Source organism: Dreissena polymorpha, chromosome 16, assembly GCF_020536995.1.
Source record: "Dreissena polymorpha isolate Duluth1 chromosome 16, UMN_Dpol_1.0, whole genome shotgun sequence".
Taxonomy (NCBI): domain Eukaryota; kingdom Metazoa; phylum Mollusca; class Bivalvia; order Myida; family Dreissenidae; genus Dreissena; species Dreissena polymorpha.
Window position 1 is genome coordinate 18888705 of NC_068370.1, and position 23876 is coordinate 18912580.

A 23876-nucleotide genomic window follows, 5' to 3' on the forward strand; every position below is an offset into this window, starting at 1 on the left:
GGGATTACAAATTTGAAAATCAATTATATCTTAAAAGCTTTTGGTTTATACAGAATGTGATGTATGCATTCAACGAATCAACCTGCATTAGATTAATGGGACTTTTTAGTAAAGAAGTTGATGCATATTGTAACAAAGCTGTCCTTTTTCAGACAAATGAATGCTTAGATAATTATTTTGACAAGTAGTGATTAAAAGACCTCTTTTATCATTCCTGATGCATTTAAGTTCACTGTTTTTGTTTGGCGAAATGGTGACCTACTGTTTACAGCAGAAACATTGACTGTTTCAGCTGTTAGACAGACACAAATCAATAGCCAGGTTTGTGAGTGAAACTGCCGTATCTGATATAAAAATGCTAAGTGTATGCATAAGTTCTGAGCTAAACCCTTTTTATATCATAAGGAGGAAAATAATAGTAATTTCATACATACCGTAATAAAAAACACATCTTGTAATGTAATTTCACTAATGCCTTGCTTGTTGTCTTTAGTTAATTATGAAATAAATCTAATATTACTGTAATATGTAATATTTACTACACTGCAGAATAAAGGTTCTGCACATTTTATGTAACTTTATCTGTATAAACATGACCTTTGTTTCTATTATATTCTATTATAGTGTGTGTAAGCATTTAATTGACAATAAAGGTGCATTTATATACATGATAAATGTGTAGATATTGCAGCGTGCTAGTTATTTATTTCATGTAGTTATTTTTTAATGGTTAATATTTTATGTATTATTTCTGACTTTGAGAGTCTAACTGGATTTTGTAATTTTTATGTTCCCCACCACTATAGTGGGGGACATATTGTTTTTGCCCTGTCTGGTGGTCTGTTTGTTGGTTTGTTTGCTCCAACTTTAACATTTTGCCATAACTTTTGCAATATTAAAGATAGCAACTTCATATTTAGCATGCATGTGTATCTCATGGAGCTGCACATTTTGAGTGGTGAAAGGTCAAGGTCATCCTTCAAGGTCAAAGGTTAAAAAAAATCAAAGCGGCGCAGAAGGGGACATAGTGTTTCCGATCAAACACATTTCTTGTTGATTCTCAGCTAGGCACTTCTAAATATATAATTATGCCATTCGCAGCAAATTTGTTTCCATAATCACTATTGATTATTGTATGTATTTTGTGTTTTTTTGTCTACAAATTAAATGGCATTTGAATGGATTTATTTTAAAATGGATGTCATTTAATCAATAATATTGTATGTTCAATGGATTCTTTCCATACAATAATTCTTTAAAATAAAAATCATTGTTTATGAACCAGTATTGAAATTCAAAGGTGTGGACATTGATTTACTGTTATTTTACACATTAATTCATTTGTATTGCTTTACATTTAAGCACTGTTATCATTGTTGAATGACACAATTCAGTATGGCTTGAACATTGTACATTTTATACTACAATTTGCAGGTTTTATTTGCCTGCACATTTTGTACAAGAAAAGGATGTATCCATGCTAATTTTTATTCCCAATTGTATTAGGCGTTAAGTAACAGGTATATTATATTAATTTATAAACAGGTTTTCACCATAAAAGTTAATTTTGCACAAGGTGATATAGTAAGATATAGTTAAAAACCTGCGATATTGGACAATTAATTTTATCCAAGGACTTTGAAAAATTTAAGTCTCAGTACTTTCAACAAGAAAAATAACATTCTTGACTCAGAATAATCTGAAAAAATATGTATTTATTGATAATTATCAATCAAATCGGAAACAATAGTCATTTTTAAATTAATGTAATGCCATTAAAAAAAAAGGTAAGAATTGTGCGAGCTTTGAGTAGAGGTGTTTTGTAGTTGCTACTGACCTGAGAGCTGGATAGTCAACATACCAGACTGAGAGCTGGATAGTCCACATACCAGACTGAGAGCTGGATAGTCCACATACCAGACTGAGAGCTGGATAGTCAACATACCAGACTGAGAGCTGGATAGTCCACATACCAGAGTGAGAGCTGGATAGTCAACATACCAGACTGAGAGCTGGATAGTCCACATACCAGACTGAGAGCTGGATAGTCCACATACCAGACTGAGAGCTGGATAGTCCACATACCAGACTGAGAGCTGGATAGTCCACATACCAAACTGAGAGCTGGATAGTCAACATACCAGAGTGAGAGCTGGATAGCCCACATACCAGACTGAGAGCTGGATAGTCAACATACCAGACTGAGAGCTGGATAGTCCACATACCAGACTGAGAGCTGGATAGTCCACATACCAGACTGAGAGCTGGATAGTCCACATACCAGACTGAGAGCTGGATAGTCAACATACCAGAGTGAGAGCTGGATAGTCCACATACCAGACTGAGAGCTGGATAGTCAACATACCAGACTGAGAGCTGGATAGTCCACATACCAGACTGAGAGCTGGATAGTCAACATACCAGAGTGAGAGCTGGATAGTCCACATACCAGACTGAGAGCTGGATAGTCAACATACCAGACTGAGAGCTGGATAGTCCACATACCAGACTGAGAGCTGGATAGTCAACGTACCAGAGTGAGAGCTGGATAGCCCACATACCAGACAGTTGTTGGTGTATTTTCTCATTGCGGTTTTGTAGTTGACATGTTGTTGCGTTTTGGTACCATTCAAGCAGTTCTGTGATAATTTTAACTAGCATTTCATTTTGTTACAAATATGTGTGTGTTTATCTTGTTGACTTGCTACATATATATTTTATGACCACCACATTACTCGTACCTGGTAGCTCTAGATCGAATCATTATAACAACATTGTTATTGTCAAGACGCTGAAACTTGTTTACATTCTATTTGCATGAAAGATGTTTGAGTGCTTTTCTGAATATCGCATTGCCAAGGATTTCTTTTTATTGGCTTTGTAACGGCTAGTTTTAACATGTTTCATGTTATCTTAGAATTATCATTAAGCAGGTTAATTGATAATTTATGTTTAACTTATAGGTACAATATATTTATGTTATTATTTTTATTTGAAGACCTGTTCAATTCTCACAAAAATAACAAATGTTAATAAATAATATAAGTAATGCATGTGCAGGCTATAATCAAGTTACACTACTTTACTAAATATTGATGTGTGTTATGTACTCGTATGTTGTTATTAGTGTCATAGATTTTATTCAAGCTTAAACTGACATTGATGTCCATGACAACAGACATTGTTGTTTTTTGTACTGTATCACACTGTATGTGAAGCTTAGTGTTAATATAATTGTTTTAACAGAATAAAGTATTTTATTTTTAAGAGATCAAAATTGTTTTGTGTTTTGTACTTCTTATTCATTTAGATAACCATTTATTCAATTTTTATTCGAAACAATTAAAATGAAACACCTGCAACTGTTAAATTTTCCCCTATTTGGTCTGTGATCCTTACATCTTTCCGGCTCTATAGGTATTTCTTGGTAATTGGTAGATTCTTTTAATAATAAATGAAGGGGTTCAGGTTTACTTTTGCACACAATAATTGCAAGTGGCCACTGAAAACTCTTTGCAAAAACTGCACCAGATCGATACTATATTATTTATTGTGATTTCCATTTGATTTTCTTTCAGAATAAGCATTTCTCAAATGAATGTGTTTTGTCTGGTTAAAAAGCATTGTAGTTTTTCATTAGTAAAACAATACAATTATGTAAGTATTAATGGTGATCTTAACTTACGCCGCAATATTGTGCACAATGTATGATCATTAAAAAAGCACATATGCGGTTTATTACACATACAATACACACAGAATAACACAATCAATTACTCCTTGGCATTTAATGCAGATACACAACCAACAAGTGAACATCATTTCATAAAGGGGTCGCTGGATGTGACCTAGGGCTGGAAGGGTGGACACACGAGTCTAGGGCAGCACTCTGGGTAGGGCAGGACAGCGGCTTGCACTGGATAGCAGCCAATGATTGGTGTCAGAATTGGGCAGCTAGTTGAAAACACCAGGAAAACAGTGAATATTTACAGTGACAATAATTTATTATTTAAAAATAACTTTGTACGTTTCTATTTCAAGATCTAAAAAATAAACCAAAATGTTTAATTTACAGCCAGAACTGTTGGACATTGCCAAAGAAAATGTTGAACATACATTCTGGAGTTACAGACATGTCTGTTGTTAATAATGATCTAACACATTGCAAACAGGAAAGCATGCAGTGTCTATGATTGACATAAGGTCACCAGAATTTCATGGATCAAGAACATCACAGAGCAGAGTCCTAATTGGTGCCTCTCAGATCGGTCTACGTTTTATTTCCTGTTTTTAACTTAATTGACCAATTGCTAAGTTCCGACAAACGTTGGTACATTCTAGTTGGTACATTTTGTAATTTCTTTGTGGCTACCACTTTAATGGGATGTGGCTAGTTTACAATTTTCAAGTTTCATAGTGACTAGCAATTTTTTACAGCATCTCAACCCAGTTTGAAAATGGTTCCAGTGCATTGAAAACATGATACGTGGGGTAGTTATCCTTCTTGGCATTTGTAAAAACTTGTGAACACTCAAGAAGTCACATTTGTTTTCCAATCTCGATCAACCTTATCCAGAACCTTTGATCTCGTCATATATTTGCTGTCAAAATGGTCACGCTCCATTGAAAAACTTTGCTGCCAGTAGGAGGGGCAGTTTTCCAAATATGGCGAAAGTGAAGAATCTAGAAGTCACATTGCTTCTTATATTTAATTGGTGTAAGCACTATTTGCCTTGGCCTTACAAATGCTACTTTCCATAGCAGTTACATTAGCACTGACCTATCACAGCCCCAGCCTAGGTGGTTACAGGAGCACTCCGAACATGGGTCTTCTTTGGGCACCCAGCGCTCTCCTGCCTGCCGGCCATCAGGACAGACACCTTTTGAAAGAAAACCCGCAGAATAAGCATCAAATGCCACTCGCTAGTAATTTGTTGGTATTTTGCAGATTTTGCGCTTCCTCTAGCCACATTTCAGGATGCAGAGTGGGTCCTAGTTATCTTACAAATTTATATAACAGTATTCTCGTATTTTAAAGAATTTGAAAAGATAATGAATGTGTTTAATTTATTTTTAACAAAAGAGCCTAAGGAAGATATAAACTAATATACGCAACTTAAAAATGTTTGAATAATAAACGTGGCTTTCGACATTGCTTTTTACACCAAAACAAATTTTATGCTGATTGGGCAAAAGACACAGTGTTCACAAAATTTCACTAAAGCCATATTTGACAAACTGCCTGCCCCATTGAAGACATGTATTTAAATGGACTTAACCATTTTCAAACTCAGCTGAGTTATCATTAGAACAAATGTTTGCAAAATAGTACATCAATATTTGACAAAGCTGTGAATTCTAGAGAGTTATAGAGAGTTTTAACTAAAACAATATAAGGAAAACTGCCCCAACCACTGTTGGCAATGTTTTTAATGACCAAACCCATTTCCACATACTAAGCTGAGTTATTTTAAGAAAAAAAATCGCCCAAGTTTCATGAATATTGTGGGAAAAATGTGGCTTCTAGATTCTTCACTTTCGCCGTATTAGGAAAACTGCCCCTCCTACTGGCAGCAAAGTTTTTCAATGGAGCGTGACCATTTTGACAGCAAATATATACCGAGAACAAAGGTTCTGGATAAGGTTAATCGAGATTGGAAAACAAATGTGACTTCTTGAGTGTTCACAAGTTTTTACAAAAGCCAAGAAGGATAACTACCCCACGTATCATGTTTTCAATGCGCTGGAACCACTTTCAAACTGGGTTGAGATATCATAAGAACAAATGTTCTGACCAAGATTTATGATGATTTCACAAAAATGTAACTTCTAGAGTGTTCACAATAGTTCCAATAGCCATATAAGGAAAACTGCACTAGATAGCCCGCTTGCAGCCATGTTCTTTTATTGACCGGGACTATTTTCGAATTCAGCCGAGATTTCATAAGGAAAAATGTTATGTGAAAGTTTCATAAAGATTGGTAAAAGATTGACATTAAAGGGGCCTTTTCACAGATTTTGGCATATTTTGAAGTTTGTCATTAAATGCTTTATATTGATAAATGTAAACATTGGATCTTAAAAGCTCCAGTAAAAAAACAAGAATAAAATTAAAAAAAGGAAAAAAAAGTAGCCGGTACCAGGGCTCCAACCAGTGACGCCCGGAGTCCTGGAATTAGTCTGAAGTAAAAACGCATTAGCCCTCTCGGCTATTCCGCCGGTTATGCACAGTTTAAGTATTTTGTACCTTATAAGCAATCTTCGCAGTTTCGTAAATTTAAACGACAACAACAGAACTCTCCAAATTATTCAATCTTTTCGCGTTGCAACGCTTTATAATTTTAGGTTTTCAAATCGTCAAAAGATACATATAATGGCTATATTGGACTATGTTAAATGTTCAGTAATAGTGTTTCCTCACAAATATCATAACTAAAACGAAAATTTGCGAATCTGAAACAACTTTTTTCAATTTTGTCAATTTACCAAACCGTGAAAAGATCCCTTTAAGCGTCATGAGAAAAAATGCTCATGCAACCCACCCTTGAGGCTTTAAAACAAAACAAGATTGTCCATTTTGAAACTCAGTCGAGATATTATTACCGTACAACAAATGTTCTGAGCAAGTTTCATTGAGATTTGACAATAAATATGACTTCTTGAGTGTTTACAGGCTTTTTCTTTCATTTGACATAGGGACCTTTTTTTACCCTAAGTGACCCATTTTCAACCTCCGCCAATAAATCATTGGGACTAATGTTCGTATCAAGTTTACTGAAAAGTGGGCAATAAACGTGGCCCACTCTGGATCAGCAGACGATTTATTTGCATATCTTACGGAAGAATCCGAGATAGCCGATGTATCACGATTGAAACGTGGCCGTTAGTGTTCACATGGTATATGACTACGACGAACGGCAGACAAAAAGCGATCACAAAGTCTCACGATTTGATCAGGTCAGCTATAAAGAGGGTTGACAGGATGAATTTCCAAGTATTTGTCGGAGACTTAGTTAATAGCTCTTATTATTCCACTTTTTTGTTGAAGAGATCTTCACCTTATATAGTTGTTAAAGTCTTACAGGTTGAAATGGAACACTCAACATACTGAGTGTGCATATATAAGAAGCAATGTCTATCATATTTTAATTGGTGAACAGGGGGTATAAATAATGCAGAAATTGTCTGATCTATTTTGTAACTTTGATCTTGCATGTATGTGTACGCGCATGGGTACTAGAGCTATATCTGTTAAACAAGCAAACTATAAGTTCGTAACGTGAAAGTGTAAAGTAATTATATAGTAATATAGTAATGTGGGTATAAGCCGATTAATTGAAGGCGAAATTCATTTTTTTAATGTAATCTGTGTCCATTTTTAATATACCATCAACACAGGTCAACACGTTTTTACTTTATCAAAGTATACCTGTAAGGGTAAAGTCTCCATCAACGCACGAGACGGCGCACGCAAAGGCCAGGGCAAACACTCGCAGAGTCGACATACTAGCAAATTTTAGACGCAACTGTATATGATGGTATGAATCTCTCAAATGATGTGTTGTGACTTCACTCAGACACACTGTGCACATATATAGTCTGCAGACGTGGGAATTGCACAATCAATTACAGCTTGTTGACTTGTTGATAAGATATTGCGAGTACCGTATTTATGTGCAAATCATATCGTACAGATAAATAAATAATAAAATTAGTGTTTAGCTCATGGATTGTTTAAGTCATGAATTTTAAAGATATAGAACCATTCGCGATATGGTTGCCAAAAGAAACCACTGTATCCAAGTTTAGCTGGTTTCCAGTCAGATGTGTTCAAATAGTTGCTCTGCACGTGACATCTGTGCATTTCTAGGTTTCGATGCAAAAGCCATGCACTTAAAAATGCAGTTTTTAATGATTCACGGAAAAACGAATAGGAACATAAATGTGCCCAAGGATGACAATCAAATCAAAGCAAACTGACACGTTATATTCAGAACCATATGTGATAGCATGACATTAACACTCCAATGCCAAAAAGGATAAGGTTCCAAAAAGGACATCATCGATGCTTTATTTTAGAAAAGCAAAAGATCGCCAACAATTTGCTGAACATTCGAAAACATTATTATGCTTGAATTTGTTGTCATTGCAACATGAAAATCACGTTTTTAGGGTGGGTTTTTGTCAAAACTGGTCAGTTTAACTATTTACAGGTAATTGAAAACACGTGGACATTTTTTGGCCTTTTGTCGTCCCTGTCCTTTTTCCATGTACTGGTATGTTAATATGTCTCTTTGGTATATAAAATCTACAATATGTGTGCTGTATTGTTGACAGTCATGTTCACGTTAGATGGTATGACACCGGCTTCAAACTAAACAAAATATGCTAAACAAACTAGACATAATGGATCTCGATTTACAGATTTTTTGTTCCGTACTTCGTCCGACAATGAGAATGTGCCATTGGAATACCCATCAACACCAGTACGCACTCAATAATTAAACCTTGTATGAACTGGTAGTTTCTTGCTAAACTTACGAACATGTGCAACCCATGCTAACTTGGTTTTACATGTTTATTACATCCCGTGCAGTACAATGACATACAGAGTGCGGCTTGATGGGAGGACTAGATAATTCAGACGTGGTTTGACGTTTTTATGTAATGTAGTCCGTTGATATGACTATAGTGTGATTGAAGTAAATACAATATAATACAGACTTGGTTATACATATTTATTTAAAATATGGAATACAGTCGAGTAAAGATGATTACGGCGTGATGGGAGGACAGACGAGACGCGGGCAGCACTCGGGGTAGGCGAGGCCCCTGGACTCCACAGGATAGCAGCCAATGATGGGCGTCAGCGGCTGACAGCTAAAGCGGGAACACACATACCAATTATGCGTGTTTATCAGTTTAATCACATTGACGTTTTTTTTCTGTGTTTCGATTTAGAATCATATTTATATGGTATAATATACCATACCATATAAATAGGATTCTAAATCGAAGCACAGAAAAAATGTCAATGTTATTAAACTGATAAACACGCATGATTGGTATCAATAATAACATTCAGAATCATTTCAAATATATTATTAGGTCGGCATGTTACACGCCATCTAACTGGAACCACATTGGTTTTGCTTCGAGTTTTATTATGAACGTACCGTACTAATATTTAAATAAACCACAAACTGATGAGAAATATTTCGGCATAGGGATAAATTCACTGTACAATGCCTCTTCATCGAAGAACAATTTGTTACTTTTAGGGCAAGATTTACGCTGCTGTAATAACGTTAATCTCATGGATGCCACGTTTCCGAACATATATATGTAACGAATACTACGCCCAGAGCAACAAATACTGTGAACAAATTGATTAAAGGCACGAAAATTACTGTATTTTAAATTTGCAAATTAAACGATGTTTATCAAAATATTTTTAGATCAGGTAATCAAATTTTAGCCGTTATCTATCACTTTTACTGTACATCTATAAATGTCGTCACCTGTCACAGCCGTAACCCTGGTGATCACAGTAGCACTCCATGCAGGTCCCGGCCGGGTTCCACCTCTCACCGGCACCGCGGTTGTCCGGGCACTTGCCTGAAGGGATACAATTCCAATCAAACCTCAAGTACTCACCACCGTTCCAATCAATTGATTCGTTTTCGTTACTTCATGCAAAAGGTGAACTTTTCTCCCACAGAAAAGAAGCACATACAAAAAAATAGCTGAAAATTGCAGCTATGTTTTCAAATGTTAATTCGGCTAAAAATAATTATAGATCCAAAGTGTTGTTTTTTAAATTAACTGGGCAATGGTGATGTTTTGGTGGTCGACACTCCGGGTAATGGCATAATTCCGTTTCGACGTTGACATACTTTAAATACTCCAACCGATGGTATATGTTATATTTTGTTTACACCAACATATTAAAAGAAGTTCGCGAAACAAGCTGGCAGATTGGTGAAGCACATGTATGTACGAAAATCTGCTTCGGAGTAAAAATATAATTTGAAGCGCACGAACGATGAAGTGCCGCTTTAGTAAATCTTTAAGGCGTTAACAAAATATACAATTATTAAGCAATAGCTGGTTCGCATCTTTTATATCAATATAATATATATCATAAAACATAAACGTATACCTGTTTGAAAGAAATTTGCATATGTGCACGCGATGAGGGCCAGTAGCAGGAAGAATTTCGTCGCCATGGTTCCGCCTTGTCGCCTGTAGCTCTGAGAATAATCTGACTTAGTGCAGAAAGGGGTCGGTCAAACAGGCGAACGTACATCGGTATAGTGGTATGTGCCAGTGACCTCGTTTTGCTATTTTGATAAAATTCTGGGAGCTAAGGATAGACTGACGACCAGGGTTCTTGTTAACAAGCTGATTTCCAACCCTGTTATATTACATGAATGAACGAACAGAAACAGTGTCCGCAAATTTATTCAGAAGTACGGTTGTTATTAGCAAAATTACGAAAATAATATCTTAATGCTATACCCATTATATCGTAACATATATATATATATATATATATGTATATATATGATTACTTATAATAATTAATGATCTCTCTCTCTCTCCCCTCTCTCTCTCTCTCTCTCTCTCTCTCTCTCTCTCTCTCTCTCTCTCTCTCTCTCTCTCTCTCTCTCTCTCTCTCTCTCTCTCTCTCTCTATATATATATATATATATATATATATATATATATATATATATATATATATATATATATATATATATATATATATATATATATATATATAGAGAGAGAGAGAGAGAGAGAGAGGAGAGAGAGAGAGAGAGAGAGAGAGATCATTAATTATTATAAGTAATTACTGTATCATCCGAATGGCACAATTGTAGCGTTTATTAAAATGTGCTAATTATTATTTCATCGAGTGTTGACCAGTCTACTCGTGAGAAGAGTGACAGCTTGAAGATAAGGCCGACGTAACACGCAATGACCATGGCGACCATGTTCTAATCCGTGGACGGGTCAGCAAGTTCTCTTTCATGTACCGGAGTACATAAATAAATTATGCCAATATATCGGAATTGTTGCCACAATCGTTTTATTTAAAGTGGAAGGTTATAAAACAGCACATAGTTGTCAGAAAGCTGGCAAAAGTTGTCAGCGATAGTAAGTTTTTGATCAATGACAAAAACATTTCTTAAATAACAGGCATTGTGCAGCATGTATGTACCAAATTTCACATGCTTAGTTGTGTTATATTCAATAAAGTTATTGCTTATATCTGCCACAATACGTATAAACCAAATCATAGACCTGCCCCAATAGAAAGTTGTCGATTTCGTCGTTAACGAACACATATCATACGTACCGGTAACTTTATGACTAGTATTTGCTAGACGCGGTAGATCAACACATTTTTAAATTACCGGTAGCTACTTTATGACAAAAAACTATGTATAGCATAAATAGAGAATTATATACCCAATGTGCCAATATCACCGAGGCTTGGTACCACAACGTACGAGACGAAAAACGTAGCGATGTTCGGTTTGGCTCATATGTGAAAAACATGACGACATGCACGCTTCAAAACGTGCGAAAAACGGGACGTCGTCAATGGCTTGGTGTTTAACTCTTATTGCTGGTGAAAAAACACTAATACAAACTTATAATAATGCGAGTCTTTGTAGACTAGTTAGTCAAAGACAACGAACTCCAAGCTCAGCGAATATTTGAAAGTTTCTAGAAACAAGGTACGGATTGCACCCATCAAATGTGAAATATACTAAAAGATAACCTGAATACGGATAACACAATATAAAAGTTGAATAATTGCATTTAATGCATGCACGTTTGCTCTTGTTTGCAGTGTGCTTTAAGCAAATTATTAAGTTGACTTTCTTTCGTGAGTTGCATACACTTTTTACATGTCATTTTGAAAACAAGTGAAGTAAAAGCTTAAATTGTTAAATACACAGCAAGGTGTCATATAAACAGTCGACGGCACGGATATTCCTAACGTTCACTACGCGTCACTGAAAAAATGTGTTTTCACGATCGTCTGTATGAATGTGATCGTCGTCTGGAACACGGTATGTGTCAGATTGAGACTCTGCTAGCCAAAAGAGATGACTTTATCAAACGATACCACAACGCAGTCAGGAACAACTGTCCGACCTTCCGCATTCGAATGCGCTGCCGTCTGCTAGTTTTGGAGGGAGTTATTGCGGCTTACGTCACGTTCATTGAAAAGAAACAGAACGAAATGCACGAGTTGCGGGAAGCCGAATGCGCTGTTGATGACGTCATACATCAACTTCCGGATGACCTTGACCTAGAGCCTTTTGACTCCCAGTATTGGAGCGACGAGAATGAAGATGAATTGGGTGATGAGTGAATACGTGCTCACAATGCCGTCAATGGAAAAGCACACATTAAAAAAAGAATACGTTATCCTCGCAAGAGTGCGGAATATCCCATACGTAAGCCCCGCACGTAGGACCTATAATTTAGTGTACAATGCGAAGAAAACCTCTAATCTGTGCACTTGAATATTCAAAATATACAATATTGCAAAAGTGATACAATTTAGATTACTGTTCAAATAGTAATGTCATCAAATTCTAAATTTCAGAATACATTTAAAAGTGACAAATGTGTAGAATTCTGCGATTAATGTTATTAAAAGCTTGGACAATGGTATGAACGGTGTACCAATACATATTCGATACATTTACATCCCATCTCATTTTTATTTAAATCTAACTATGTAAAACATTAGGGCTTTGGTACCCGCTCGGCGTTGGAATGCGTGTTTAACTTTCCGAAATCGCAGTAGTAAAACGCTCTTTCGTATCAGATACATGTGAAAACAATGTTTTGTTCGTGTTTTCTTTAATAAAATTCGTAAATACAATTGCGTTATTTATTTACTAATTCCAAAATTGCACAACGTTGCATGGTGGATTCCGGTACCTGCTCAAGCATTATATTGCTTGATCTACACGCCACGCTGGGGATAGAAAGTCGAGGTTTTGTATTTGCAATGTCACGTGATTAAGTTGAGAGTCTTTGCTCCTGGACTCTTATCTATCGACACATTTGATGGCATCAAGTTGGCTCCATGCTATTTAAAAAATAACTTGATGCATACTGTAACGAGATTGCGGCTCACACAAGATATTACTAACACACAAAACACCAGAGCCACATAAAAATAACTAGCGTAAGTCAAAGACCTAAAGAATACATTTTATAGGTCTTTTCGTAAATAAAAAAACAACACACGACCCACATTATGACAGCTACGGTCAAGTAAACATTTGTTCTGAAAGAGACCATTTCACGTTTTGGTAAATTAAAAAAAATCAGATACGCTGTAGTTCTGATATTTGTGAGAAAACAGTAATATTGAACATTTTTCATGCTTTTAAGTATCTGTTAAAGACATCTTTTGACGCTTTAAACGCATTATAATGCGTTGCAACACGAAACGATTGAATAATTTGGAGAGTTCTGTTGTTGTCGTTATGTTTTGTGACACTATGAAGATAGCTTACCTGGTACATAGAGTATAAAATATATCACTCATTGTACGAGCACGGATGGCCGAGTGGTCTAAGCGTAAGACTTTTACTCCAGGGGTCAGTGGTTCGAGCCCAATTGCGGGTTACTTTTCTTTCTTTATTTTTACTCATGTTTTTTACTGGAGCCTTTTAGATCCAACGTTTAAATTATCAATATAAAGTATTTAATCACAATCTTCAATGCGTGCCAAAATCTGTGAAAAGGTCCCTTTTAACCTATTTATTTTAGCTTGATTGCCTACAAAGCCTAAGGCTTATTTGAATCGCTCTTGAGTTCGTTTCCTAGAAAAAGTACTTGGTGCATATAAGGGAAATCTAAAGAACGCTCGCACTGTGGGGATCGAACCCATGACCTCCTGATCGCTAGGCAGACACCATATCCACTACCACTGCAACCAAAAAACATTATACACACACTGTGACAGCTATGCTAAATCAGGCAAACAGAAGACCCACATTATTACAGCTACAGTATATCAAGCAAACACCATACTCACATTGAGACAGCTACGGTATATCAAACAAATAACAGACCCACATTGCGACAGCTACAGTATGTCAAGCAAATACGAGACCAACATTATCACAGCTACTGTATATCAAGCAAACACCAGATCACATTGTGACAGCTACAGTATACCAAGCAAACAGCAACACCCACATTGTGACAGCGACGGCATATCAAGCAAACACAAAACCCATATTGTGACAGCTTTGAATATCAAGCAAACACCAGACCCACAATGTCACAGCTATGGTATGTTCAGCAAATACCAGACCCGCATCGTCACAGCTACGGTATATCATGCAAACACCAGACCCACATTGTCACAGCTGCAGGTATAGCTAGTAAACACCAGAACCACTTTGCGACAGCTACGCCATATCAAGCAAACACCCCATTCATATGGTCACAGCTACGGATTATCAAGCAAACACCAGACCAACATTGGGATCGCTATAGTATATCAAGAAAACGTTAGACCCGCATTGTGACAGCTACAGTATATCAAGAAAACGTTAGACGCGCATTGTGACAGCTATGGTATATCAAGCAAACGTGAGACCCACATTGTGACAGCTATGGTATATCAAGCAAACACCAGACCCGCATTTAGCCAGCTACAGTATATTAAGCAAGCAGCAGACCCACATAGTGACAGCTACAGTATATCAAGCAAAAACCAGACCTACATTGTGAAAGCTAGGGTATGTCAAGCAAAATTCAAACACATTGTGACACCTACTATATATCAATCAAACATCAAACACATATTGTGACACCTACTATATATCAAGCAAACATCAAACACATATTGTGACACCTACTATATATCAAGCAAACACTTGATGCATATTGTGACACCTACTATATATCAAGCAAACAATCTTCACATGTTGTGACACCTACCATATATTAAGCAAACACTGGACACATAGTGCGACACCTACTATATATCAAGCAAACACCCTTCACATGTTGTGACACCTACTATATATCAAGCAAACACCGGACACATAGTGTGACACCTACTATATATCAAGCAAACATCCAACACTTATTGTGACACCTACTATATATAAAGCAAACACCTGATGCATAGAGCAATACCTACTACATATCAAGCATACACCAGATGCATATTGTGATACCTACTTTATATCAAGTAAACACCTGATGCATATTTTGACACATATATATCAAGCAAACACCAGACACATATTGTGACACCTACTATATATCAAGCAAACACCAGATGTATATTGTGACATCTATGATATATCAAGACCCATGTTGTGACAGCTACAGTATTAAACCAAACACCTGACACATATTTTGACACCTACTATATATCAAGCAAACCCCTGATGCAAATTGTGACACCACCAATATATCAAGCCAACACCCGAAACATATTGTGACACCTACTATATATCAAGCAAATACCTGATGCATGATGTGACACCATCTATGTATCAAGCAAACACCCAACACATATTGTGACACCGGATGCATATTGTGACATCTATGATATATCAAGACCCATGTTGTTACAGTATAACACCTGACACATATTGTGATAACTATTATATACTGTATCAAGCAAACACCAGATGCATATTGTAACTCCTATGGAAAATATCAAGACCCACTTTGTGACATTTACAATACAAGAAACTGTCGGAGACGGGTGATGCTCCCCAAAGTTTTTTTTGGTCACAATATTGCAATATATATTCAGATAAAAGGAAACGTCTTGAGGGGCATAATTTTAGACAAAATAATACGATGGATGGTTTAGCAACTTAAAAATTTCAAAGGGCCGTAACTCTCTAAATGAATCATCTAACCAGAACCCACAAATAACATGCGCATCTCCTCAAGGTAGTTAAGCCTCCCATGAAGCTTCATTGAATTCCAGTCAGTAGTTGGTGGGACAAGAATTGCACTATATGTACAGTTTATAGAAAATGTCAAAGGGCCATAACTCTGTGAAAATCATCCGACCAGAACCCGCTGATAATATGCATATATCCTCTTGGTAGTGAAGCTTCCCATAAAGTTTAATTGAATTCTGGTCATTAATTGCTGAGAAATAGCCCGGACAAAAATTGTGCACGGACGGACGCACGGACAGACGAAGCGGCGACTATATGCTCCCCCCAAAAATTTCGGGGGAGCATAATAACATGAAAAGGGCCAAAAAACAATAAAATGATTCATACATTTTAAGCGGTATATTGCTGGTAAACATAAAAATATAGAAGACAATTGCATCATGAAAACACAAAAGTTTGACACATAAATATAAAAGTGATCTATAAATGCATATACATGTATAATAAATATATATTATACATCCCCATTTATATTCTTACAATATTCTATTTAGTATATAAAACATATGCTCAAAATGACATGTTCAGTTTTAACAAATATATTAATTATTTCAATGCAATGAGCGTTTCTCATAATCTTTTATTTGAGAAAAGAAATATTTGGACAAACTTTATAGAAAACAAGAGTTCCGCGGTCGGAGATGACCGCATTGAAGCCGGATTTTTGATTTAAATGACAGGAAAGTACCTTTCGTGTTTTTGTCAATGCAATACTTAAATTACTGAAATATTGTTCAAAGGTCAAAATGAAATGTAAGTACTTTTCAAGGCATGAGCAAACCTTGTGTTATGTTTTGAATGCATGCATATACATGAGAATGAATGACCTTGAAATGACCAGTGGTCATCTAAGTGTGCTTGCAAACCTTCATGTCAAGTTTGAAGACTCTATGTCCAAGCATACCAAAGTTATAACAATTTTAACATTTTAACATTTAAGGTCACAGTGACCTTGACCTTCAAATGAATGACATTGAAATGACCAGTGGTCATCTTCTAGTACTGGCCAATCTTTATTTCAAGTTTGAAGACTCTAGGTACAAGCATACCAAAGTTATAACATGAAATAAGAACTTTAACATTTTTACATTCAAGGTCACAGTGACCTTGACCTTCAAATGAATGACCTTGAAATGTCCAGTGGTTACTTACTAGTTCTGGCCAACCTTCATGTCAAGTTTCAAGACTCTAGGTCCAAGCATACCAAAGTTATAACAACTTTAACATTTTTATATTGAAGGTCACAGTGACCTTCACCTTCAAATGAATGACCTTGAAATGACCAGTGGTCATCTGTTAATCCTGGCCAACCTTCATGTCAAGTTTGAAGACTCTAGGTCCAAGCATACCAAAGTTATACCATGAAATAAGAACTTTAACATTTTTACATTCAAGGTCACAGTGACCTTGACCTTCAAATGAATGACCTTGAAATGACCAGTGGTTACTAACTAGTTATGGCCAACCTTCATGTCAAGTTTCAAGACTCTAGGTCCAAGCATACCAAAGTTATAAGAACTTTAACATTTTTTATATTGAAGGTCACAGTGACCTTGACCTTCAAATGAATGACCTTGAAATGACCAGTGGTCATCTGTTAATCCTGGCCAACCTTCATGTCAAGTTTGAAGACTCTAGGTCCAAGCATACCAAAGTTATACCATGAAATAAGAACTTTAACATTTTCGAGCACGCCGCCACCCCGCCCGCCCGCCCCCCCCGCCCGCCCGACAACATCAATCTATAAGCCGAGATTTTTTCGAAAAAAATCCGGCTAAATATTATTGCATTATAAGTATGAATCACCATAAAACTCATATCAGTAAAGCTAATTGTACAATCAGCAAACACTTAACTCCTAAAAAATTGTGTTTTTTAGAGATACATTTCTATAAAAAATATATATTTTGACTAAGAAGTACTCCTCAGTGCAATATATTTTTACATTAATATAATTACATGTAACCTTATTTAACATTATTACTTTGTACAAAAAACATCATAATATTTCATAACATAATTTATTTGAATATATCATTAATGTTGAAATGTACAATAGAATTAACAAAACACTGTACACTATTAAAGGATACTTAAAGTACTCTGTTAGATAGACTGGCAAATACTAAATATAATTATACAATTTAAAATACAGAGAAATGTGTTCATAGGACCTGCACTGCCCCCACTACATCCCATTGGAAAATCAATGAGTGAGAGAAATGATATGAATATCACATAGAAACTTTCACAATCAATTTTACATATGCTGTTTTTATCAAGAGGACATAAACATTATCTTCAATTACAGTACAATGACAGAACACAAAACATAGGTTAAACAAGAAAATGTTTTTTTCCACTTTAAAATATTAAACACAAAGCTATTCCCACTTATATAAAATGCAAAAGTCAATTAATAATTAAACAGGCTAAAGTGGATGCCATATAAATGCCAATTCATTTTAATAGCATGTGAAATAACGTAGGGGTTATTTTCTTAAGTTTATAGTGAGACATCAAGGAATAGTTACCAGTATATGTTACAGATTTAAATATGTACATAAATATGTCCAATAATGACAAGTTGTTTTCAAGGAATATGTTTTACTGGGGTATTTCCATGAAACTTTCACAGATAATTAATTTCAATAAATCTTCACATTTTTCGTCTATAAGATAAATCAATATAAACTACTGTAAGCAACTGAGCAATACACAAAGCAGGGAGGAGTTTTATGCTATTTATGCTGACCTAAGAAACAGATTAAGTAATAAAATGCACCAAACGCACAGTGGCACATGTACATAATTACACATGGTTGGAATGCTGAACAGAACTTGTTAAAACTTTCAAGCAATGTCTTTTCAAAAGAATTATAAAACAAGAGCACTGCATAACGGCTGCCAACGCTCGGCTGCCGATACATTTTTGAATAAATGAAAGCTTGTAAGATTTTTTTTGTTAGAGGTCAAAGTGACCTTGACCTAGTGACCCCAAAATGGGTGTGTCTACATATGAAGTTTCAAAGCTGTAGGTGGAAGCACTTTGATTTAAGATCAAATGTAAAGGTTTAAGCACAACGTGGACGTCAGACGTCGGACGACGAGCTGGCTATGACAATACCTCGGGTTTTCTTCGAAAATAGCCAAGCTAAAAACAAGCGTTTCTAAGCTCAGTAATGGCAAATCAAAGAACTAGCATAGCGACATCTTAAACAATGCTGCAAAACAAGATTTTCATTGTATAAGTAAGCAATTGAAGTTTCTAAAACTTGCAGAAATATATTTAACAAGACCCATATTTACCCAACTAATCTCAGATATTATGAAATGCAAAATTGTTTTTGCATTAAACAAAAGATTAACTTATAATTTCAAAAAATATACATACATACCCTATTTATTAACAAGAGTTCCACGATCTGAGACATGTGCCCTCCTCAAACAGGGCTTTGAACTAGTGACCCCAATTTCAATAGGGGTCATCTTCTGTCCAAGGCCAATACTTTGACCTAGTGACCGGAATTTCATTTGGGGTCATCTTCAGTCCAAGGCCAATGCACACGTGAAGTAGCAAGCCAATCGGTCAATGCTTTGACGAGTTATTGATCGGAAACGATTTCCAAACTTATTGTGACAGTGACCATGACTTTGACCTAGTGACTAAAATTTCATTTGGGGTCATCGACTGTCCAAGGCCAATGCACATGGAAAGTATCAAGTCAATTGATAAATTGGTTGACAAGCTATTGATCAAAAATAATTTTCGCACTAACTGTGACAGTGACCTTTACCTTTGACTAAGTGACCCCAATTCCAATAGGGGTTATCTACTGTCCTAGGTCAATGCACAAGATAAGTAACAAGCCAATCAATAATTTGTTGATGAGTTATTGATCCGAAACGATGTTCATACTTATTGTGATGGTGACCTTGACCTAATGACCCCAATTTAATTAGGGGTTATCTACTGTCCAAAGCTTATACTCATGGTAAGTATCAAACCGATCGGTCAATTGGTTGACGAGCTATTGATTCAGAAACAATTTTCACACTTATTGTGACAGTGACCTTTGACCTAGTTACCATAATTTCAATAGGGGTCATCTAGTGTCGAAGGCCAATGCACATGTGATTTGTGAAGTATCAAGCCAATCAGTAAATTTGTTGATTGATTGCAAACGATTTTAACACTGATTGTTACAGTGACCTTGATCTTTGACTTAGTGACCCAAATTTTAATAGGGGTCATCTACAGTCCAAAGCCAGTGCACATTTGAAGTATCAAGTCGTGTGGTCAATTCGTTGATAAGGTATTGATCGGAAGCGATTTTCATACTTATTGTGACAGTTACCTTGACCTTTGACCTAGTGACCCCCAATTTCAACAGTGGTCAAAAACAAATGCACATGTGAAGTTTCAAAAAGGTCAATTTTTTGACAAGTTATTGATTGGAAACAAACTAGTCTACAGACAGACAGACATCCAGCAACACAATATACCCCCTCTTCTTCAAGGGGGGCATACTAAACAAATGTTAGCATGTGTGAAAGCATTAAAAACACACAAAAACTTAACCTATAAAGAATTAAAAAGAAATTCAACATGACTTTAACAAGCTGAGAGCAACACTTCTTCCGCTAAATAGATACAAATTATATAACAACGTATTTCCTAAGAATGTGTTGAAGCCAAAATCCTGATTCCTTCCTGTTCTTTTACTGAGATTACTGGATATAATTTCAACCATGGAAATGAACACATTCAACAAATAGTTTGCACCCACAAACAAGCACAATATATATGGCAGTTTCAAAGCACAACACAATAATGTTTTTGTTATTTTCGTTTTATTTGCTTATTTTCATTTTTTTTCTAAACAAAATAATTCAGTAATGAATGTGATTCAGTTGTAATGTATATATGTAATCACACAACTGTATTACAGCGTGGTAATAAGAGACAGAGTTTTTTTTAATCAACTCATCCCTCCTAAGGATGTTCATCTGACTGAAATGAACATTGACCTTCACATGACCAATGACCTTCAGGGGTGTCAAGTGGCAAAAATCTAAAATCCTGAAAATAAGCCTAACATGTGGGGGGCCAGTGCCAAAAGAGGGTTAATAATTCATATAATTATGTTAACTGTGTTAACAATATGTCAAATTAAAATAATTTGTGTTTAAAATGACATTTTGTGACAAAAATCTTTAAATACCAGAACAAAAATCCTGTAATTTTTATCGATATCAAAAGCAGTTTTTGAGGGCCTAAATCCTGAATTCAGGAATAATTCTGAACTTTGACACCTCTGGACCTTAAAAAATGACGTTTACCCTCGCAAGTTCACAATATAGCACAACAACAACCTCCACTGGATGTTGCCTGACCTTTGGCAATCTTCACCTGTAAACACGTAACATAAAGTGTCAATAAAACATTCCAGAACATTTCTATAAAGCAAAGATTTGAATCAGGCATTATTAAACAATGTATTTTAGACTCATGAAAAATGAACACACTTAAAATCAAGAAAAATCTATTGAGTATTTGAAAACATACTTGCTACAAATGTTGCATATCAATTAAATGATGTGTTTATTCCATGTCATATTTAACTGGATTATTCTATAACAATACATGTATTACAGTTTTGTGAGTATTTTTTTCTTTTTAAATTTCAGTCTTGTAATTGGTTTTTGAATACAAGCACTCTTAGACCCTGTCTGGGATGCTCACCTGAAACCTAAAAACCTTATTGGATATGTTATGTGACTTATTTCAACTCCTGGGCACAATAAGAATATTCTCAATAGAAACATCAATTATGAAATGTCCATTTTAATAGAGATTATTTTAGAACATCATTTTCAATAAACCATGTGTCCCCCAAACACATGTCCAGATATGACCCATAGGGCAATAGAGTTCAGGAGTTTGAGACCCTCCCCCAAACACATGGCCAGATATGACCCAAGGGGCAATAGAGTTCAGGAGCTTGAGACCACCCCCCTCCCCCAAACACATGGCCAGATATGACCCAAGCGGCAAAAGAGTTCAGGAGTTTGAGACCCTCCCCGCAACACAAGGCCAGATATGACCCAAGGGGCAATAGAGTTCAGGAGCTTGAGACCCTCCCCCAAACACATGGCCAGATATGACCCAAGGGGCAAAAGAGTTCAGGAGTTTGAGACCCTCCCCCAAACACATGGCCAGATATGACCCAAGGGGCAATAGAGTTCAGGAGCTTGAGACCCTCCCCCAAACACATGGCCAGATATGACCCATAGGGCAATAGAGTTCAGGAGTTTGAGACCCTCCCCCAAACACAAGGCCAGGTATGACCCAAGGGGCAATAGAGTTCAGGAGCTTGAGACCACCCCCCTCCCCCAAACACATGGCCAGGTATGACCCAAGGGGCAATAGAGTTCAGGAGCTTGAGACCCTCCCCCAAACACATGGCCAGGTATGACCCAAGGGGCAAAAGAGTTCAGGAGTTTGAGACCCTCCTCTAAACACATGGCCAGGTATGACCCAAGGGGCAAAAGAGTTCAGGAGTTTGAGACCCTCCCCCAAACACATGGCCAGGTATGACCCAAGGGGCAAAAGAGTTCAGGAGTTTGAGACCCTCCCCCAAACACATGGCCAGGTATGACCCAAGGGGCAATAGAGTTCAGGAGCTTGAGACCCTCCCCCAAACACATGGCCAGGTATGACTCAAGGGGCAATATAGTTTAGGAGTTTGAGACCCTCCACCATACACATTGCCAGATATGACCCAAGGGGCAATAGAATTCAGGAGTTTGAGACCCTCCCCCAAACAAATGGCCAGATATGACCCAATGGGGCAATAGAGTTCAGGAGTTTGAGACCCTCCCCTAAACACATGGCCAGATATGACCCACGGGGCAATATATATTTCAGGAATTTGAGACCCTCCCCCAAACACAAGGCCAGGTATGACCCAAGCGGCAATAGAGTTCAGGAGTTTGAGACCCTCCCCCAAACACATGGCCAGGTATGACCCAAGGGGCAATAGACCGCAATAGAGTTCAGGGCCCGTATTCACCAAACAATTCTTAGACTTAAGTCTAAGAATAAATAATTTTCTTTAAATTGAAATATTCAATAATTGCTTGATTTTTTAGTAAAACTTGTTATTAAACACCTCTATCTATGGCATTATTCATGTAGAACAGTTTTCTAATGACATAATTACCAGTGGAGGCATCTATATATTCAAACACTGAATGCATTTTTATTGGTTCCAAGTATTATCTTTATTCTTAAGTCTAAGAATGGGTTGGTGAATACGGGCCCAGGAGCTTGAGACCCTCCTCCAAACACATGGCCAGATATGACCCAAGGGGCAAAAGAGTGCAGGAGTTTGAGACCCTCCCCAAAACACATGACCAGGTATGACCCAAGGGGCAATATACTTTAGGAGTTTGAGACCCTCCCCCAAACACATTGCCAGATATGACCCATTGGTTAATAGAGTTCAGGAGTTTGAGACCCTCCCCCAAACACATGGTCAGGTATGACCCAAGGGGCAATATACTTTAGGAGTTTGAGACCCTCCCCCAAACACATTGCCAGATATGACCCATGGGTTAATAGAGTTCAGGAGTTTGAGACCCTCCCCCAAACACATGGTCAGGTATGACCCATGGGGCAATAGAGTTCAGGAGTTTGAGTCCCTCCCCCAAACACATGGCAAGATATGACCCAAGGCGCAATAGAGTTCAGAAGTTTGAGACCCTCCCCGAAACACAAGGCCAGATATGACCCAAGGGGCAATAGAGTTCAGGAGCTCGAGACCCTCCCCAAAACACATGGCCAGGTATGACCCAAGGGGCAATAGAGTTCAGGAGCTTGAAACCCTCC

At 36.8% G+C, this 23876-nt stretch overlaps 4 protein-coding genes across 8 annotated transcripts in view; all 4 read right to left on the minus strand.

Annotated features, from left to right (window-relative positions):
• LOC127861490 (single-stranded DNA-binding protein 3-like) overlaps nucleotides 1-23876 on the minus strand; it is a 479133-nt gene that overhangs the window by 326737 nt on the left and 128520 nt on the right. The window lies entirely within an intron of this gene.
• LOC127861505 (U-scoloptoxin(16)-Sm4a-like) lies at nucleotides 3774-7598 on the minus strand. The gene is made up of 3 exons (XM_052400067.1): nucleotides 7430-7598; nucleotides 4781-4880; nucleotides 3774-3954 (listed from the first exon to the last, which is right to left on the minus strand). Exons 1-3 carry the CDS (start codon nucleotides 7590-7592, stop codon nucleotides 3849-3851), a joined length of 369 nt encoding a protein of 122 aa, XP_052256027.1. The 5' UTR covers nucleotides 7593-7598; the 3' UTR covers nucleotides 3774-3848.
• On the minus strand, nucleotides 8725-10331 carry LOC127861507 (U-scoloptoxin(16)-Er13a-like). The gene is made up of 3 exons (XM_052400072.1): nucleotides 10163-10331; nucleotides 9522-9618; nucleotides 8725-8880 (listed from the first exon to the last, which is right to left on the minus strand). Exons 1-3 carry the CDS (start codon nucleotides 10227-10229, stop codon nucleotides 8775-8777), a joined length of 270 nt encoding a protein of 89 aa, XP_052256032.1. The 5' UTR covers nucleotides 10230-10331; the 3' UTR covers nucleotides 8725-8774.
• Nucleotides 19208-23876, minus strand: part of LOC127861504 (rho-related GTP-binding protein RhoA-A-like) — a 34822-nt gene continuing 30153 nt past the window's right edge. For both annotated transcript variants that reach the window (XM_052400066.1, XM_052400065.1), the window contains exon 5: nucleotides 19208-21395. In XM_052400066.1, coding sequence (XP_052256026.1) covers nucleotides 21336-21395 — 60 coding nt within the window. In that variant the 3' untranslated portion in view covers nucleotides 19208-21335. The remainder of the gene's footprint in view (nucleotides 21396-23876) is intronic.